The sequence below is a fragment of the Colletotrichum truncatum genome (genome assembly GCF_014235925.2).
Source record: "Colletotrichum truncatum strain CMES1059 chromosome Unknown Contig_0001, whole genome shotgun sequence".
Classification (NCBI taxonomy): domain Eukaryota; kingdom Fungi; phylum Ascomycota; class Sordariomycetes; order Glomerellales; family Glomerellaceae; genus Colletotrichum; species Colletotrichum truncatum.
In genome coordinates, this window is record NW_027222398.1 from 9,510,767 (window position 1) to 9,528,261 (window position 17,495).

Below are 17,495 nucleotides of genomic sequence, written 5' to 3' on the forward strand. Positions count from 1 at the left end.
CAATGAATCACTAGTTCCAAGGAGATCTGCTAACAAAATAAATGAAATCATTCACTACCACTTTTTGTGGATTTTTGCTTGGTATTTTAACCCCGTCTATGCAACTCCAATGCTCCCACATCACCCATCGCCTTTGACCATCAATTCAACCTCCTGCTTTTTAGTCAATCAGCCCCAGCATGCTAGTTCTTGTTGGCATCCTCCTTCAATGACACAATACGGTTAAGGACAATCTTGTCATCGGTACTGTCGCAGTCGACGGCCTACATAGTATTAGTATATTTTCGATGATTCTGGATGCGAAGGCACTTACAAAGTAGGCAATACGAGTGGCCTGGAAGCGAACGCTCTCCGGTCCACCCTTGCCGAGCTCACTCTCGCCAGCCGCCTCAGGCCAAGGTGCACGGCGCTTAACCTCGTCGAAGCCACTCTCGATAATGGCATTAGGGTAGATGACCTCACTTTCGGGGTTGATGTCGTTGAGGAAACCGCCCTCAGCGTCGTCGGGCTTCTCGCTCTTAAACAGCGAGTTGTGGATGCGAGCCTCAACTCTCTTGGAGCCATCAGTGCCAACCCAGTTGATGTAAGCCTTGGGCTTCTTGGTCTCCTTGTCGAACACGGCACGAATCTCGGTGATCTTGCCCGTGGTCTCGTCTTTAGTGTAGGAGGTGGCCTTGATTGGGAAGGGCGCGTTGAGCAGACCGACCGTCTTGTTGGGAGCAAGGCGGAAGTAGTCCTTGCTGTCGACCTCTCTGAAGTCGGCGCTGTCGATGTAGACAGTAGGCGTGAACTTGACGGTATGAGAGCCCATCTTGGGGTCCTTGGGGGAGAAGGGAAGCTCGACGTCAACGGGCTCGGCGTCCTCAATGACAACTGGGATTGGATCCAGGACCATCATCAGTCTGGGGACGGTGCGCTCGAGATACTTGCGCACAGTCTGCTCGAAACGCTTAATCTGGATCACAGAGACGGAGGTGGTGACACCCAGCTCGTTGACGAAGTCCAGAATAGCACCAGGGGGAACACCTCTCCTCTTGATGCCAATCAGAGTGTACAAACGAGGATCATCCCAGCCGCGAACAATCTTCTCCTCGACCAACTTCAAGATCTTCCTCTTCGAGAGGACAGTGCCAGTGATGCCCAGACGACCATACTCGCGCTGCATGGGCTCGTAGACACCAAGCGTCTTGTTCAGCCACTCGTAGGAAACACGGCTCTGGACGAACTCAGTTGTGCACAGGGAGTGGGTGATGCCCTCGAAGCTATCGCACAAGCAGTGCGTGAAGTCATATGTGGGGTAGATCTTCCAGTCCCAGCCAGTGCGGTGGTGAGGAGTGTCGGTCTTGATGCGGTAGGCGGCCAAATCCCACATCTGGGGGTTGCCATCGGTGATATCCTGCTTCATACGAAGGAAGGCCTCCCTGGGCTTGTACTTTCCATCTCTCATATCTCTGAACTTCTGGAGGTTCTCGTCAACGGTGTGGTTCGCATGGTCGCATCGGTAACGGGGGGTGGCGCCCTTCTCTCCGCCGCGCTGGAGCTTAATTTCGGTATCTAGTAAACAAGTCAGCAAGCCGGATTCATTATGCGCTTGAAAGCAACCTACCATTGCAGTAACAGACATAGGCCTTCTCCAGTGTGATGAGCTTTTCTGCCAGGTCGTACAGCTTCTGGAAGTTGTCGCTCGAGTAGGTAATCTTGTAGGGCGTGAATCCGAGCCAGCGAACCATCTCCTCAATCGCCGTGAAGTATCTCTCCTCCTCCTTCTCGGGGTTCGTATCGTCGTATCGCAGGTAGCAGACACCGCCGTGGTACTTGGCGAAGCCAAAGTTGACGGCAATAGCCTTGGCGTGACCGATATGCAGGCAGGGAGGCTGTTAGTGGCGTGATGTTTACGGGGAGGAGCTTATCACACTTACTATCCATTAGGCTCAGGAGGGAATCGCGTCACAACATTCTCAGATGGCCTCTCCTTGTAGACCTCCTCCAGGAAGCCCTGCTTGAACATAGCCTGCGGGTCCAGGACAACCTCCTCGACCTTGGGCTTAGGTGCGGCCTTGGGCTTGCTCTCTCCACCACCAGCGGCCTCCTTCGCAGCCTTGGCCTTCTCAGTGGCAGCCTTCTTGGCGCGCTTGGCCAATCTCTTCTTGAGCTCGCCCTTGCTGACCATCTCGCCCGTTTCCTCATCGAGCTGGAGCTTGGCCGTCGACTCGGCCAGCTTGGTTGTGGGGTCGGCAGCAGCGTCCGCCATATTGTCGAATTTCAATCGGAGAGAACGACGGTAAAGGAAAGTTCGAGAGGTGCCGTGGTAATCGTGCCGTCAGTTGAGGTATCGCGATCGGTAGAATTGGACGTTCAACGTAAAGTTGAGGGCGTCAAAAATGTGTGGTTGTGGTGGCGGGGCAACACTTCTTTTACGGCGGAGATGACTCAAATGGGTTCGGAAACGAGGGGCGAGGGGTCAGCCGCTGTGGCTTCCCTGCGACACGCGACAGAAGGCCGCTAATGATAAGATAAGAATCACCTACGATAAGACATCCGGAAGATAAGCCGGTTCATAGCCAGACGGGGACGCCTTTTCCAAATGATTTCAAATGCCTTGTATCCAAAAAAAAATTAATTTACTTCAAATAAGAAGGGATCATGTAGTTTTTAAATCGATCTCAGTATAATCAAACAAGATTGCTCATTGACTAGGGAGACAATCTCTTCACAATAAGGGTGGTAATGTCATGCTCACCGAATACTTCCAGAACAATCTAATCTGATAAGCCGATAAGCTCCGATAAGCCAAAGCTCAAGCTCAGCTTCGCGGGGCTCCTCTTTCGTCATGGGCTCCCACCTCTCCTGTTTCCGGCCAGCCGTCTTTTTGTCACCAACACCTCAATCTCTTCCTGCCCTACGGAAATCAACATCGCATCTGAATCAGCCTACGAAGCCGATCACAAATAAAGAACAATAAATTCCGTCTATGCCAATTAGACAAGCCGCCAAAATGGCCACCATCGCCGTCGCCGACATCCCGACCGTTGAGCTTCTGTATAAGCTCGGTAAGCTCTCAGCACCCACGAAATCCCTTCATCCACCCAATGCGTCACACAACCAAAAGGTTGGCGTCATTCGCGGCGACATTACGAAGCTTGGCGTCGACGCCATCGTAAACGCCGCCAATACCAGCCTTCTCGGCGGCGGTGGTGTGGATGGTGCAATTCATCGCGCCGCCGGCCGCGGTCTGCTGCAAGAGTGCCGCACCCTCAACGGCTGTGCCACCGGCTCTGCCAAAATCACCAACGCCTATGATCTCCCTTGCAAGAAAGTCATTCACGCAGTCGGCCCTGTCTACGATGAGCTATCACCTGGGTCGTCCGAGGAGAAACTGAAGGGCTGCTACCAGACCAGCTTGGAGCTCGCTGTCCAGAATGGTTGCCGCAGCATCGCCTTCAGCGCTATCAGCACCGGTGTATACGGTTATCCAAGTCGTGAGGCTGCACCAGTGGCTGCTGGTGTTGTGAGAAAGTTCCTAGATGGCGAGAATGGCAAGAAGCTAGACAAGGTTGTGTTCTGCACTTTCGAAATGAAAGATGTCAATGCCTACAACGCAACCCTTCCGTAAGTTTGGCATGCCGCTGCTTTCATCAACCCATCACTGATATCCCTACTAGGAAATTCTTTCCTCCTAATGACAGTACGGCCGCTGATGGAGAAGTCTCTGATGGCCCCTCCAAAGAGGAGACTGAAGAGGCCAAGGCAGTGGCTGCTGAGCTTCCCAGCGTCCCCAAGGGCGACCCTTCTTCATAAGCATCCATGTCGTTTGCGCAAAACAACATGACCTGATGCTTTCTGGACGGTTGTCGTTTGGAAGGCAGCGCTTGTTTTGGAGTTAGTGGAGTCAGGACGGACAAAAGCAAGCCGGATTATATACAGTTTTTAGTTGCATTACCTATGATGATTACTTTTTCCCATCGCATGACATTCTTCCGCGATAACCTTAGATACAATCTCCTCTGTGCAACATTCTTCATTACGTGAATGCTTCACACTCCGAACGATGACTATCGAGCAATAGACTCTCCGCCCAGGTTTGGGAATATTCTCCAAACTGGATCAAACATTGATAGCATGTTCTGAAGCGCTGTTTGTGAGGGGAAAAGCGCCTCCAGATCCTCCAGATCAGTTGCCCTGAAGATATTACTAGACTGCAGCATGTCTATCACGTCCAACCTTCCATACTGATCTACCTTGCTCAAAAGGGATTCCGGAAGATCCACTGGCGAACCGTGAGGTGGCGGCGAGATGAATCTAGGGGCCCCACGTTCGACAAACACCTTACAGGCTTGCAATAACTGTCTAGTGAATGCAGTATGCGACCGAGTATCAGCTATTAGCTGCATGAGAACCCTCCAAACAATATTCATGTGCTTCCTAGAGGTGGTGAGGTTCGCATTGTAAAAGTCGAGTAGTGAGTTAAGAAGCCCCAGGTCGATTGAGTCTGACCAGTGCACTATAAAACGATCACCCGCTTCGATGAACGGGGTCCCGTATAAGAGTCCCGGCGTGATTATCAGATGTGAGGCAGTCAGTTGGCTGTCGGGGGGGATTTGATTAAGCCTCAGCAACACACGGGCTTGAGCATATGCTACAACCCGCAAGGCATTGGGATGCGGCCCCTGGAAGATACTCGTAAAACCACGCGCCGTCACTATCGTGGCCTTAGCTTCCAAGATAAAACGCAACACCAATAGTAGTCTCCACAAAAGCTCATCATATTTCTCTTCGGCGTCGCTTTCTATTTCTTGCACCAAGTAGCACATTCTGAAAATGTAATCCTCGTCGATTGTACGGGAAGCATTGCCGCAAGGCTGGGCTTCAAGATAATAGGCTGCTGCAAGCAGAAGACACGGACTCACGGGGAGCTGGTCAACGAAGCGCTGCAACATGGGCGTTTCTTGAAGAAATTCGACCACAGTTCGATGAAGGAATCCGAGTCTTATGTCATTGTGGCGTGGTAAATCCAGGGCGCCCTCCCAAGATTGGACGAGATCACGGCATCGAGCCAGAATCCGGTTCTCTTTATCCAACGAATTCTCGGGTATGCAAGTACCTCCATAGTAAGGGGTGCCCCACTTCATGTTAGAAGCTAGAATTTGAAGCTCTGTCAAGCTTCGGAAGAATTGGACTGGCAGCGAGGACTTCGCAGTGAGCAACAATGTAAATACAAAGCTGGCTTCTTCTCTGTGAATTTCTTCAATTGAGTCAAGCATTCTCTGGAAAAGCTGATCAAGATCTGAAGGGAGCTCAAGTAGTCGTTTTTGAAGAATCTTGAGGTCGTCGCCACTGTCTATACCACGGACAAGACCCTTCACCACCAGGGAAACCCAGAAAAATACTCCATCTGCTTTTTCTGAAATCTCTTGGATGATCTCATCCGATAGAATCTGTTCTTGAGTCCTTAACTGTTGGAACCTCTCATTCTTGCTAAAGCAATCTTCAATGTAGGATTGCATGTCGGCTTTCGTCATTTTGTGCATCTCAACTTGCCAGGGAGTATTTTTGAATGCTTTGAGGAAATGAGGCCATGGTCTGCTGGCACAGCAGACTTTGATATCTGATGAGTTTCCAACGGAATGGAGGAACTTTGTTACATCTTTCGCCCCTCCGCTGTACTCATCGAGTCCATCAATAAGAAGCAACACTCGACTAGGGAGTTCACTTAAGCTTTGAAGTTTGACAAAAGCTTGCAAAAGTTCTTCAACACTCCAAGGTTCAAGTAGCTTAGATGGGTTCGTGTATCTCTTTGCACAGATTTCTGGAACCAATTCCGGGCAGTGGACAAGAATCTGGAAAAGTAGTGTCCTGAGCAAGCCCTCTTGAGACTTTTGCAATCGTGTTCCTGCACTCCAGAAGAAGTGACTCGCGATAATGAGCGGCTTCGACCCAGCCCATGCCTCAGCCAGTGATCGTGTCTTCTCATGGTCTGAAATGAGCTTCATAAGTGTAGACTTGCCGGACCCAGGCTTTCCCGTCACCCAAAAAACACTATTGCTTGGTTCTCGTAGCCAAGATGGAAAGCTGACGGCTGAGGATTCGCCAAATATCCACTCAAAAGTGCCTTTATGTGCTTTGGCAATTCCGCTTTGCCTCTCCTTAGTCTGAATGAAAAGAAGACTTTTAAGGATGGTCCATGTCGTTTGTTTTTTTCCGGCTTCATCTACAAATTCTGACAATCTTTTGGCAAAGGATGCGAGGTCATCAGAAAACTCGTTTAATTTCTCATCGTTCTCAGAACGAAGCAGGTTTGCCAATTCTCGTGCCATGACGTTCAACCTCTCTTCAGTGGCGCTGTTCCAGTTTGAGGATTCGTCTTTTAACGAACGAATGGCCTCTGACAGCGACAGGTGGTATTCGCTGCACGAGAATTAGCTTTCGCTACACGACCGGAGAGTTTTGGGTCTAATTCACTGGAGAAGTGTTTCAAGTCGCTCAAAGGTTTCATTTTTGATTTGGACCAGTTTCTCTTGAATACCATGGATGTTGCTCTTTTCCCAGTACGCTTTTAAGAACGCGGGAAATATCACTTGTCTGCTTTGGCGCTTTTCGTTGTTCAGTTTGATATGGTCGAGTTCCGAAAGCAGCTCTTTAGCTACATCTATGCAACGACTCAAGAGGCGCATTGTGATAGCGTCGGCCTTCGAGCCAGTGTCATTTTGAAGCACAGTACATTTGTTCTCGAGGCTGGTTGTCATCAAGCACAAGTCAGCGTTGCGGTCAGCCAAGTCGTCAGGATCAACGCTTTGATGCGTCTCAATGACGGCTTTGGATACCTTGAGGCCTATCTCGACGAATTGGACGATTTTAGAAGCGACGCCAAGGGCTGTAAGAGATTCAGCCATGGCGAAGTCGCTTGAGGAAGTGCTTTCCGAGAGGTGAGGACAAGACTGTATGGCCTTTTCTTGGGTGCTAGTCAAAGTTAATCTGGAATGATGATTACGAGTTTGAAGGAATGCACGACCAGGGCTGCTGAACTTATATTGCAGTAAGCAGGCAACAGGATTCGCTAGCGTTGGTGCTCCACCACATTTCTGCATCTGCCTGTTCGCTGTCCAAGCCTCTACCTCAAAGGGCATTAAGCACAAATGACCCGAATTAAGACAACATATTCTTACCATCTTCATGGAAGAATTCTAAGAGACCAGAAGAATCTTCAAATGTTTTCGCTGTTTTACATTCAAGTAGGATTTGAGACTCTTTTCAACCATCTGCCATTACAGTACCTCATTTGGACATAAATCGTGACTGCATGACCATTTTGTTACTTCCCCTCCCTGTGGTAAAGAGATAATTTGAATCAAAGTGAGATGGAAATTAGATATTGCTGTAAGACAAATCTAGTCAAGAACTCATTCGACCTTGCAATAGCAGCTGCCAAGTACTGTGCCGCAGTACCTATGATAAGATTTGATCTAACTTTCAACCAACTTCACAATGCGGAATTTAGGTTGTGAAATCTAATGCTACCAACGACTTTACCATGTACATAAACGTCATCTACTGTTGTGGGTTCAAGATGGCTTCGTGTTCTGGAGAGGAAGATAACACCGAATGAAGTGCTACGCCACACTTCCTTGCACCGCCATGGTGTGGCGTCTGCTGACTAAAGGTCAAACTAACCCATCTGTCCTATCGGCAAGGGGTCCATCTTCAGCAAGCCTATCAATACGCGTAATGAGACAGCACGACGATCAAGCAAGCTGATTCGTGCCTGTCGAAGCATTCCAAGATGTCACCGCCTCTCACCACAGCAGCGAATTATGCCGCTAACGACCTCTCCGAAGCAGCATTAGGAGGCCCAATTGCGCTGAAGGATGGCCTTTTTATCGATGGATACGGCCGCACACTATCTCTCCATGGCCTCAACATTTCCGGAGCCAGCAAGCTCCCCACTCAACCCAACGGTCTATCTCACCTCACGGAGGGCTTCTTCGAGCATCGAACCGTGACCTTCGTTGGCAGACCATTCCCTCTCAAGGATGCACCTCTGCACTTTCGCCGGCTTCAGGCCTGGGGCCTTCCGCTTATTCGCCTGCTTGTCACATGGGAATCAATCGGACATGCAGGACCTGATCCTCTGACTGACGTTGACCTGGAGTACATTGAGTATCTCCGGAAACTCATTGAAATGATGCCTGCTTACGGATTGAAGTGCTTCATTTGCGCACATCAAGATGTCTGGAGCAGGTATAGCGGCGGTAGCGGTGCACCAGGATGGACCTTCGAAGTCGCGGGGCTGGATGTTGAGTCCTTTACCGATACAGGTGCCGCCTATGTTCATGGGCAAGATGAGCTACGGCGAGCATCTGCGCCGGTTAATGAGAAGGAGCCCAGTGGTCCGTTTGTTTGGCCCTCTGGTTATCAAAAACTGGCTGCATCGACAATGGCAACGCTGTTTTGGGCTGGTGAAGCTCTTGCACCCAAGTTGAAGTGCCAGCGACGGTCCAGCAATGGAGGTAAAGAAGAGACTGTCTCTGCCCAAGAGCTTTTACAAGGCGCCTTGATAGAAGCTTTTGGACGGCTGGCGGATGAAGTTGTTGGCCTTGAAGCCTGTATTGGTTTTGAGCCGATGAACGAGCCGCATCGCGGCTTGATCAACCTCCATGGCTTCCATGGCTGGAACTACGATACCGATCTCCACATTGGCCATTATCCATCCCTGACACAAGCCCTTGCCCTTGCCAGCGGGTACGCCCAAGAGGTTGACTACTATGTCAAGTCGTGGCCTTTCCCAACACGCGTCTCTCATCGATCTCTTGTTGACCCGAAAGGGCGATCCGCTTGGCTGGCTTCCAAGGGCAAGAATCAAGGCCTAGGCGAGTGTGTGTGGCGTGCTCATGGCGCGTGGGAGTGGGATGACAGCAAGAAAAGCCCGAAAGTTCTCCAGGCGAACTACTTCGAGGTGGACCACCGGCCTGGTCGTGAGGGCCAACCAATTGAGTGGTACCGCGACTTTTACGCTCCCTTTCTCAGACGGTTTTCGGAACGTGTCTCGCGAAAATCATCGCGCCAGTTTTGTTTCATCGAGCCGATACCGAATGAGTTCATGCCTCCGTGGATTGAGAAGGACTCCAAAGATGCGAAAAAAGTACAGAAGCAGAACTATGCCACCAAAACTGTTATCGACACCAAAAAGCCGGACAATCTGGTATTCGGGCCTCACTTCTACGATCTCAACGTGCTCTTCAGCAAGCACCATTCGTGGATGAGCGTCAACGTTCAAGGGCTTTCTAGGGGCATGTTCGTGCTTAAGGCGCTCTACTTTGGTGCACGAGCCCTGCGCAAGAACTACCGTCTCCAAATCGGCAATATTCTCAAGTATGGCAGGGCATCGCTGGGTGACCATGTGCCTGCTCTTATTGGCGAAGTAGGCATCTCGTTTGATATCAACGATAGAGAAGCCTTCGCCACGGGATGTTACGACAAGCAGCGAGAGCTGATGCATGCCCTTATAGCAGCCATGGAGGACAACATGGTCAGCTTCACCTTGTGGAATTATAATCCTGACAACCGAGTTGAGTATGGTGATGGCTGGAACAAGGAGGATTTCTCCGTCATTAATGGTGATACGGAGGAGAAACCTGGCCACATCATGCAAGACTACGCCAACGAGAACCACGCAAAGGACGAATTGTATCGCGGTGGACGGGTCCTCGACGTTATCATCCGCCCTTACGCCGTCAAAATCGCAGGCCGCCCTCTGCGATCTGACTGGGATCCTCGCACATTGAAGTATGAGTTCGAGTGGACCAGCCAAGACCGGGTTGGTGAAAAGCAATCGGACAAGCTAAGGACGACCGAAGTGTTTATTCCAAAGTATCACTACGATGGTGGCATCAACGTTAAAGTAAGCGATGGAGATTGGTCGTATGACGCTGACTTACAGACGCTCTACGTTCGTCACAAGGCTGAGGTGTACCGCCACCGTCTCGTCGTCGAGATCCCTAACCTGGGCAGACACCTCTTGGAGAGGGTTGAACGGCGTCGCCGGGCAGTTCCGCCAAGGTTCCCACTAAGCCTCATCTCACCCAGCAGCGAGCTTGCTTTGGAAGAGCTAGACCCTGGCTTGATTGTCGTTATGTTACTGTTGCCAGCTCTTGCACTTCTCTTGGCCATTTTTGCACAAAGAATAAGCTAGATTAACAGGATAGGATAGAGATTTACATCTGTTTTAGAAGAATAGAATGCAGGAAAGGACTGTACGTAGCAACTCATCTAACAGATGGCAGGAAAGAATGTTTGAAATCAAGTTATTTTTTAGTTATCTTACGGACGGATCATGATTTACATTGTCAAACTTAATATTTGATGGCTGCCCGTTGTTGCTCAACCTGCAATCCATGACCGACATAGGCTTTCTTATTCAAGTTAATAATCATCAAAAAATCGAGATATGTCACCTATATGTTCTTGGTGATTAACAGAGGTCCTAGTCGGCGAAATCTGGCTAGATATTTTATGGCAATATTCACCTTGGTTGTCCTAAATCCAGGCGCTATGTGCCTCACACCACTGTGGAACTTGGCAACCTCTTTTAGCTGTGTCATTCCAGAGAATACGACGTTTTCACCAGCTCTGTTTACTGGTTTAATCCCCTCTTGCGGTGGAGCCACTGCTATTCATAGCATTCCTCCAGCCTATTCTCTCTGTACCATTCAGGTGGTTCACCTGTGTGCTGTCCACTGCGATGGAATCCGCCCACTTATTAAAGTTTCTAGAACGTAAGGCTAACCTGATTCGAACATCTTGCAGCGACGCTATGGGCAATGTAGATAATATGGTGCCGGAAACTGCAGTCCTTAATGACTAAGCAGTGCCGTACCCGATCATGGAGATTCCGGGTTGCTCACGTTGCTTGATGCACTTTGTCACTTTTGGTAATTCACAATTTGCGTTTCACCAGAGATCTTCTCCCTTTCAGTAGCACATCATCGGCGCTACATTTCTATTTTGAGACGACTGAAGACTAAAACACGATGGTCAACCGCGGCCGGTTGTCCCTAGCCTGTGCACCCTGTCGGGCAAAAAAGTTGAGGGTTAGACTCCTGGTTATTCCCATTGACAATACCTCTTCTTTCTTTACAGAAGTTTTACTAACTACGGGATGCTATGACTATCAGTGCGACCTACAGCCTGATACCTGTGGGCAGTGCCGTAGGGCTAGAACCATATGCCACGGCTACCGCAACCCCGATGCCCTACAGTTCCATGATGAGTCGCTGTCCATTGAGACAAAGGTAGTCGCGCGGCGTAGTAAGACCCCAGTGAAGCTGTTGCCGACTCAGCCGACCGGCTTCGAACTGAGCTGGGATGCCAAAGCCCGTTACGCTTTTTTCTCAACATACATCGCTAGCTTCACCCGGAGCATGGGCGAAGTTCCATTCTACTATCGGACGGCGCAGGCCTCTGATCACCTTTCAGCCAGCGTCGAGGCCGCCAGCTTAGCTTTCATGGGCTCGCAACTTCATAGTGCTCAACTCATAGGCTTGGCAAACTCGAGATACATCGTGGCGATCCGGCGGCTGAACCACGCCCTAGTGTACATGGATCCGCAGCAGGCCGAGAAGCTCCTCCAGTCGGTGCTACTTCTCGACATGTACGAAAAGATGGTCCACCGAAAGCCTGGGGCAACACAGTCATGGATAAGCCATGCTAAAGGCGGTTTATCGCTTCTTGACACCCATGCGCGCGATATTATCTCAACGCCTACTGGTTGTCAGCTCGCGGCCCGCCTTACCGCAGCTGTCACCGTCACGTCTATGACAGTCGGAGAGTGTATTCCTAATCAACTAATGGCGCTACGCCGGAACATTCACCATCGGGTTCATAGCCCCAAGTGGACTTTCTTGGGGATTTTAGCCCACATTGCCAACCTTAAAACGCAGGCTGACAGAGGAGAAATATCGAAAGCCCAAATAGTTGTAAAAGCAAGAGGTTTGTACAGCCAGCTGGATGAACTTGACAGGATGCGGACTTCCTCTTGGGAGCCTCAAAGGATACAAAATCCAGGGGAAAACACGCTGGTATTGGGAGACTACTACGACGTTTATCCTGATCATTATATCAACCAAGTCTCAAATGCTTTTCGAACTGCGCGTCTTCTTCTTCATAAAATAATCAGACAGCATGCACCGGAGCACTTTAACCAGTCAGCAGAGGATTCTTGCGGGGATATTAATAGGATGGTGGATCAAACCTGCGCCTCAGTACCGCAGTTCATACTACGTGGCGTACGAGATACAAACGCCCTCCCGTTCTCACCCCTGCAGCAACTACAATGCAGTACCTTACTTGCCCCATTGTTTTTTGTTCATCAGATGACTGGTAACCCCCTGGTTCAAAGCTGGATCGGACGGTGTCTGAATTTTATGTGGACATCGGGAGGGTTGAGAGCAGCTAAGGAAGTTCTCGAGCTGATTGAGACACAGCCCGACTTGGATTACTGGACAGTCCATGCAATGACCGGTAGTTATGCATTCACGGCTTGATAAGAAAGAGGTCTACCTGAGTAAAATCATTTGCATCTTTGTATGATTTTACATGTAGATCAACATCCCTCTGTATTCTGTAGACTCACTCTTTCAAATCAATGAATGTCTTGACGGAATCCACAATCGTCTTCTCAAGCGGCGTCCACTCCATACCCAGCACAGTCTCAGCCCGAGATGTGTTAATGCCATATGACTGTATGCTCGGATCGGGCATTCCACCCATATTTGCTGGTTCGGGAATCCTGTCCCTCAACTCGGGAAAGTTGTCGTACACAATCTTGCCCTTTTCAAAGTTGCTATACAAGCCACCAGCGCAGAAGAAACGTTTTCCGGCAGCCGCCTCATACAGTTCCATAGCCTTGACGTGGGCTAGCGCTGCATCGCGTACATCAACCCAGACGGGTGAGTTTGTGGGAGGCAGGCCGGTCTTGTGTTTCCCGAGAATGAGTTCAGCGAACAGTTGATTCGACGTGTTTACTGCCGAGAGATTCTTAACTGGCAGCCTGGGAGGACCGAATATAAGGGGTGGGTTAATGACTGTCAGCGTATAGGCAGGCTTCTCATCATTAACGAAAGCCCAGGCAGCCTTTTCGGCCTCGATCTTGGAAACGCAATAAGCCATCAGACCGTTACTGTAGGCATCCTCAATTTTGAGAGGGCTCCAGTCATCCTCAGAATATGTCTTCACGGCCTTCTTAGCAGCAAGACTAAAATCGAGCATGTTGACAAAAGAAGCTGTGATGATAACGCGTTTGACAGTGGGGCAGGAGTCTTTCACTGCCTGAAGGACGCCGGTCGTGCCCAACACAGCCGGGTCGATGAGATCTTTCTTGGGATCCGTGACGTTGTAGTGAAACTAGGATTCAGTCAGACAGATCTTCTTTCTAAGACAATGCATACTTGGATATGATTTACCGGGCTGGCGACGTGGATCACGGCCTCAAGATTGTGTGATGCAAGCGACTCAAAAGCTCCTTTGGCTGCAATGTCTGGTATCACAATCGTGCTGAGGTTTTGTTGAGGACTATCTCGAAAGGCTTCCTTGATTGAGGCACCCTTCTCTTCGGATCTGACGGTAGCAACGACAGTGTGCCCTCGTTGCAAGAGAATGTCGACTACATGAGCGCCAAGGAAGCCGGTTCCTCCTAAATAAATGTTAATCAATCATGAGCGTTGGTATAAGTGAACCGAGACTACCTGTAACAAGAACTTTGGTCATTGTGAGGGTTAGGAAGGCGTTGGTATTGTAGTTTGAGACTTTAGATGAGCCGATGATAGCAGGGAGTTGAAAAGAATTGCACGATACAAGAAGGTTCAATATAAGCGCAATAAAAAAATACAATCTTTGAGTTTGCCAAAATGCAGAACAGAGGTCAAATTATAGGAAAACGGCTTTTGATACTGAATCGTTACTGAAGGCACCTCACCTTATTGTGGACAAGCGGTTGCTCCACAAAGCTGCTGACGCTTTCCACACCCATACGGAGATGTCCTGTTCCCATAGCCGGAGATAACAATAGAGTTTTCATAAAATGCTACTTAAATATGCAGGCCGAGTTTTTACCTATATTATTCAGCTCGAAAGCATGTTTATGTTACCTTAGCTTGGGTTCATTGTTGCAGTAGGAAACAGGAATCCGAACTGCGAGTCGTTGGATTTGTGGGAGTTTCATGCACGACGTAACACTAACCATTTTAGGTAAGATGAAGGCGGTCGTTTAGTGGGGCTCGACGACTGTAGTATCACTAACAATGATACCTGTAAAGCCAGTCTTGACACTTTCCTGTTCGCGCCTCGTGCCTCATCTTACATCGTGACGAGGTAATACATATTTAGAGGAGTATTTTAAACTACAAAACTAAGCACCCTAAGAAGAGGTAACAGAAGAAGAACTCAACTGGTTGAAATTACTTGTTTCTCGCCCCCCTGCTATAAGTCAAAAGGAGACAGATTCTTTGGAATGCACTCATGCATAAGGAGCATCTACACAATACAGTTTCAAATACACCGTCAAGGTTACCATACGGGTCTGTAGTACGATCGAAATTTCTTAAAGCTTGAAGGTCGTCATGTAGACTACGACGACAACAACAAATGATCTTCTTCAGCCCTTTCTAACTGAGTTGTTAATGAGCAGCACGATGCCAGGTAGCCTAAGCTCTGTTCAGCTCGCACCACCCATGCAGTATTGTCATGCCAATTAAGCCATTGTTACTGTAGCGAACGCCTCTTAAACCTAAGCTGGCCACCAAAAGCGGCAGTCTACAAGCTGGTATCGTCTCCGCACTCAAGTTGAAGTTGACTGATTGGACAGTGTTCTAAGTTAAGATTGTTTCTTTAGTGTGGGGTCAGAAAACTCGGAGGGCTTTCCATTGGAAGTGAAGCTGGGTCCCTACCCAAGCTCGGATCAGTACCGAGTTTTACGCAGAATCCTTATGCAGGCACGCACGGATTTAGGTCAATATTCCCTTTTCCCCGGTAACTCCATGAGCCGGTTCTGAATCGTATTGGTAGAAAGTTTCTTATTGCATGAATACTAGTAACGTAAGGTTATAAAGCCAGTCAATATGTGCTCCCTATTCTGTATCTATAAAGCTCGGCAGATTGCCAAAGCTTGCGAGCCTATGGTGCTGATAGATCTACCTCTCAAGAAGTCCGGTGCAAATGAGATTTTGTAAAGGTTCTGGCTTTTGGAGTCTGCTATTCCAACTACGTCGTATCCAGTGGCAGGTTCGGCCCCATCAAAGATCGTGTTCCCGGTCACGAGACGGTAGGCGACATTGTCTCTGTAGATGACAGCATCACTCAATTCAAGGGCGGAGAGCGCGTTGGCGGGCCTTTTCATACAGATGATACTCTAATGTGTCTAAGGTAATGGAGTATGATTTGAGAGATGTACTAACGAAATCTAGGCCACGATAGCACCTGCCGCTTATGTCAGCGCGGACAGTTCCAGTACCGTGATGACGAGGCGATCGAAGGCACTACCAAAGATGGTGGCTACGCGTATTATGCCTTACTTCGTGAGGAAGCTGTAGTTCATGTTCCTCGCGACCTCGATCCGATTGAGGTTGCGCCTCTTTTTTGCGCCGGTGTTATTGTCTTATATGGGATTCGCAACATGAAGATTTCCCCCGGCACCACTGTTGCCATTCTGGTCATAGGGGGCCTTGGTCATCTGGTTGTGCAGTATGCCAGCAATATAGGCTACAAAACCGTTGTCTTGAGTTCTGAAGACTTCAAGTGGGCTATTGCTTGTGAACTCGGCGCACATATCTACGTTAACACTAAGGCGGAGAATGCTGTGAAGAAGCTTCAACCGTTGGGAAGAGCTGATTCGATTGCTGCTACGGCGCTGAAACTGAAGGTCATTTCGGAACCGTGGCCCTTTTCGCCATCAGCATGGCATGCCCTCCACACGCGAAAGGCATCCTCTCAGCCACTCTCGCACTTTATCTCCTTCCACCGGTACGAGAGTGTATAGTTTACCCAAGCGGAAGCTTCTTGCCTTGGCAGCTGCCGGAGCGACCGAGATAAGTTTGATCTATATGATCAACACAGGGAACTCAGTGGAAGGCTGGGCCAGCGGTCATCCATTGGACTCAGCGGAGGCTATCAACTTTGAACAAACTCCGGGAGTCAAGGCTAAAATCGAAAATCTTCCGTTCGAGAAGATGCAAGATGCGATGGATCATATGGTCTCAGAAAAGGTTCGCTTTAGAACTGTTTTGTATACAGAGGGGAACGTTGATTTCGATTAGCATGCAAAACATCAGAAATTATGACAATTACTTTATGAAGTAGATTGACAACTGCTCATACTATCTGTAGTGAAAAACGTTCAGACCCTCTAGAAAGTAACATGAGACCGAGGAGGTCGGTAGTCTAATTGTGCGCGGAGGCTGAGCATACTGCTCAGGAAGCAAAGTGCCACAAATTGTGTCATCATTGATGCCGACGGGCTTTTGAGGAGTACTGTTCTTATTAAGACTTGTGACACTTGGGCTATGTCAGCTTCTCCAAATTCATGCGGGTCATTGGAATAGGTTTTGTTCCATTATTCTGAGTCAATAGCTTTGTTCTAGTCTATTTGCGTTTTTCTCATCTGGTACCGGGGTACCAATTTGTGCACCGACTTCAAGTTGGAAACACGCCAACAGAGTAGCCATAGGAAGCGTTCAAGTTTTGTTGCATAAATGACAGGTCAACAACCATACAGTAGCCAAAGAGCTGGGAGGTCATCATTCAAGATCCTCACTCGAGTTGTTTACCAAGCACGTTTGCCTGTTTAATCTTGGAAGCCAAGTATCTAAATTAAAGCATGTCCTTTAACAGATGTGTGCTGATTAGGACCTGGAAAATGAAGAAGGTGGCAGAAAGAGCCGATAATTTGAAAATAGAACAAGGTTGCATGATAATATGAGAAAGAATTGCAAGGATACTGAAAACAGTTATCCTAGGGTTTGCAAATCTTTGAAAAGAAAACTGATATCAGTTTGAGTACATACTGTCTAACTCTAAAACCTTCCTTGTATGAGCACCTGATCAACGTTGAAAACCATGCGTTGTTACTATGAGCTGACAGCAATTCTCTCGCCATCATATATCACCCGCCCCTCTACCTGAGACAATTAAGTCTCTCCAGACCTGTTGATGAAGCCTATAACTCCGTCTAAATACTGCCGGACACATAAGACACCCAACCATTCGAGCTGTTCTGGCAATATGTCCCGCTGCTGCTCGCCGCAACTTGGTACTTCTGTTACGGGCTATGCCCGGTTGATAGCAGTGCCATTATCCCTAATCAAGTGCAGTCAAGCAAAAATCGGACGGCTTGTTGTTGTGTATCCTTTTGGGCGTTTAGCTCAACGTGGTAGCACCTCTATTATTAACATGTGCTGGAGGCTAGTGTGCGGCTGCCACTGCAACCCTGTAGGCGGGTTCCGACCCTTCAC

The 17,495-nt window shown here is 48.9% G+C and overlaps 7 protein-coding genes across 7 annotated transcripts; 4 read left to right on the top strand and 3 right to left on the bottom strand.

The window, feature by feature from the left end:
• Window positions 1–182: 182 nt before the first annotated feature.
• CTRU02_202646 (glutaminyl-tRNA synthetase) lies at window positions 183–2,251 on the bottom strand (the record flags this gene model as incomplete). The annotated part of the gene is made up of 4 exons (XM_036728808.1): window positions 183–263; window positions 314–1,554; window positions 1,607–1,866; window positions 1,920–2,251. 4 exons carry the CDS (start codon window positions 2,249–2,251, stop codon window positions 183–185), a joined length of 1,914 nt encoding a protein of 637 aa, XP_036579323.1.
• Window positions 2,252–2,971: 720 nt separating this feature from the next.
• Window positions 2,972–3,798, top strand: CTRU02_202648 (macro domain-containing protein; the record flags this gene model as incomplete). The annotated part of the gene is made up of 2 exons (XM_036728810.1): window positions 2,972–3,609; window positions 3,663–3,798. 2 exons carry the CDS (start codon window positions 2,972–2,974, stop codon window positions 3,796–3,798), a joined length of 774 nt encoding a protein of 257 aa, XP_036579324.1.
• A 254-nt stretch (window positions 3,799–4,052) lies between these two features.
• CTRU02_202647 (uncharacterized protein) lies at window positions 4,053–6,890 on the bottom strand (the record flags this gene model as incomplete). Its single annotated transcript, XM_036728809.1, has 2 exons — window positions 4,053–6,405; window positions 6,460–6,890. The coding sequence occupies 2 exons, from the start codon at window positions 6,888–6,890 to the stop codon at window positions 4,053–4,055; spliced, it is 2,784 nt and encodes a 927-aa protein (XP_036579325.1).
• Window positions 6,891–7,777: 887 nt separating this feature from the next.
• CTRU02_202649 (glycoside hydrolase family 5 protein) lies at window positions 7,778–10,186 on the top strand (the record flags this gene model as incomplete). Its single annotated transcript, XM_036728811.1, has 1 exon — window positions 7,778–10,186. The coding sequence occupies one exon, from the start codon at window positions 7,778–7,780 to the stop codon at window positions 10,184–10,186; it is 2,409 nt and encodes an 802-aa protein (XP_036579326.1).
• Window positions 10,187–11,024: 838 nt separating this feature from the next.
• On the top strand, window positions 11,025–12,536 carry CTRU02_202650 (C6 transcription factor; the record flags this gene model as incomplete). Its single annotated transcript, XM_036728812.1, has 1 exon — window positions 11,025–12,536. One exon carries the CDS (start codon window positions 11,025–11,027, stop codon window positions 12,534–12,536), a length of 1,512 nt encoding a protein of 503 aa, XP_036579327.1.
• An 85-nt stretch (window positions 12,537–12,621) lies between these two features.
• CTRU02_202651 (NADPH-dependent methylglyoxal reductase gre2 protein) lies at window positions 12,622–13,758 on the bottom strand (the record flags this gene model as incomplete). Its single annotated transcript, XM_036728813.1, has 3 exons — window positions 12,622–13,395; window positions 13,455–13,684; window positions 13,737–13,758. The coding sequence occupies 3 exons, from the start codon at window positions 13,756–13,758 to the stop codon at window positions 12,622–12,624; spliced, it is 1,026 nt and encodes a 341-aa protein (XP_036579328.1).
• A 1,349-nt stretch (window positions 13,759–15,107) lies between these two features.
• Window positions 15,108–16,024, top strand: CTRU02_202652 (alcohol dehydrogenase (GroES-like domain-containing protein); the record flags this gene model as incomplete). The annotated part of the gene is made up of 3 exons (XM_070204066.1): window positions 15,108–15,214; window positions 15,265–15,404; window positions 15,453–16,024. The coding sequence occupies 3 exons, from the start codon at window positions 15,108–15,110 to the stop codon at window positions 16,022–16,024; spliced, it is 819 nt and encodes a 272-aa protein (XP_070062648.1).
• Between the last annotated feature and the right edge of the window lie 1,471 nt (window positions 16,025–17,495).